The sequence below is a fragment of the Helianthus annuus genome, chromosome 10 (genome assembly GCF_002127325.2).
Source record: "Helianthus annuus cultivar XRQ/B chromosome 10, HanXRQr2.0-SUNRISE, whole genome shotgun sequence".
Lineage (NCBI taxonomy): Eukaryota > Viridiplantae > Streptophyta > Magnoliopsida > Asterales > Asteraceae > Helianthus > Helianthus annuus.
In genome coordinates, this window is record NC_035442.2 from 90129621 (window position 1) to 90131399 (window position 1779).

At 43.7% G+C, this 1779-nt stretch overlaps 1 protein-coding gene across 1 annotated transcript; it reads left to right on the plus strand.

Annotated features, from left to right (window-relative positions):
- The first annotated feature begins 224 nt into the window (after positions 1-224).
- Positions 225-635, plus strand: LOC110882150 (MAPK-interacting and spindle-stabilizing protein-like). The gene has a single exon (XM_022130236.1). The coding sequence runs from the start codon at positions 225-227 to the stop codon at positions 633-635; it is 411 nt and encodes a 136-aa protein (XP_021985928.1).
- Positions 636-1779: the final 1144 nt, after the last annotated feature.

Consider the following 1779-nt stretch of genomic DNA (forward strand, 5'->3'; position numbering starts at 1 on the left):
CATTTCACGGATCGCCTTATCGTGGTCCGGACAGTTACGAGGCGAGATTCAGACAGATTGACTGGTATTTTACCCCCTCTCGCCACTCGTCTCCATACCAGCAGCAGCAACAGCAGCAGGATCCTTCCGAGGATTCTCGATTTGTGGCAGTCACACCGCCACCACCACCACCAGTTGAGCAGCCGCCTCAGGAGCCACCGAGGCGGAGAAGGTCAAACGCACGGATGTCCGTGCAGGGAGGAGTCCGCATGAACACTCCTCAGCCCTTGAGTGGCAGTCACTATCCGCCACTCCAGGAGGAAGAAGAACCGCAGATGGGGGGACCATCAAAACCCGTCTCGGAATTAGACTCTGCGCCCTTAGCGCCACCACCGGGTTTTGGTAACCCGATCCCTGCTTATGCCGGTTTAGCGGCATATAACCCATTTGAGCTGCCTGGTCACAACAGCTTCAACTACGCTAATGTAGACCCGTACCAGGAGGCGTGGGATTACAACGCTCATCATCCGGAAGGGCCCTATGGCGGTCCATGGACTACCGGGTACCCTCCGTATGTGTACCAGCAACAACCACCTCCTCAACAGCCGTACCAGCAGCCGCCGCAACCACAACTGATTCCGCCGGAACGTCAGTAAGAGGTCCTTGGTAGATTGGGCCAATGTGAAGAGGAAATCCGAACGGTATGCGAAAACAACCGGGGCTTCTTCAAGGGTTTGTCAGATCTACTCAAGGGGAAGACCAAAAGAAGGGGTCATTGAAGACCTTTGGTTGTTTATTTTATTTGGTTGTAATCCAGTCCCTGCGTGGACTTTTTGTTTCTGTACTCAGCTCCTGCGTGGGCTTGTCTTTCAGTATTCTGCCCCTGCGTGGGCATGTCTTTTTAGTTAACCCCTGCGTAGGTTTGTTTGTTTGTATTTCGCCCCTGCGCGGGCATGTTATTTTGTAGAAGTCCCGTTTAGGGCAAATGTTGTACTGTTTTATTTTATAATGGAATGGTTGAATTTAAATTTTCATATTTGTTTATTATTAATTATATGCATAAACTTAAAACACAAAGTAAAATGAAAATAACATTCCTGAAAAAGATCTACCATTATTATAAAATGTCAAAATCTAAAAAGGGACAAGACCTAGCCATGTGTCATTTTAAGACAAGGCCAAGATGGTATCTCCATAATTAGATTCAGATCCATAATTAACATCTCAATCTAGGATTGTTCTGAGCTTAATATTAAAAGAGAATCTTAGAGGTAAAACCTAGCCACGTGTCATTGTAGACATGGCCAAGATGGTAGAACCTGTCCAAAAGATTCCAAATTTTGTTAACATCTGTAGGTATGTTAGCATGTTGGGCAAATTGTGATGCAGTATAAATCACACAGGCCATCTTTAAAATTGGGATAATTTAAAAATTCCCTGTATAGCCATCCTTTGAGGATGAAGTGCCCACGGGTAATAATTAACGTCCTCTAGGACTAAGAGACAGTAGAAGTCTGCAACTCACTGTCTAGAAAAGGGTAACGAACTGTGATTCAGACCCAAACACCTCGATTCTGTGAAAATCCTGGTTATAAATCGAAACTATCCTTGTGACTAAGCTTTTTATGCTAATGTTTGATTGTAATCTAGGATTATAATAAAGGTCCTGAAATAAATAAATAATTAACAAATTAACTAGAAATGGCTATCTAAAACCATGGTTAATAAATTATAAATCTCTGTAAAAGCTTCTAAATAAAACCTTGCCCATTATTTTCTATATGTAGCAGTTGAAGCTAC

What these genes read in the sequence shown, in the direction of transcription:
- LOC110882150 (XM_022130236.1), top strand. Translation starts at nt 225, where the DNA reads ATGTCCGTGCAGGGAGGAGTCCGCATGAACACTCCTCAGCCCTTGAGT.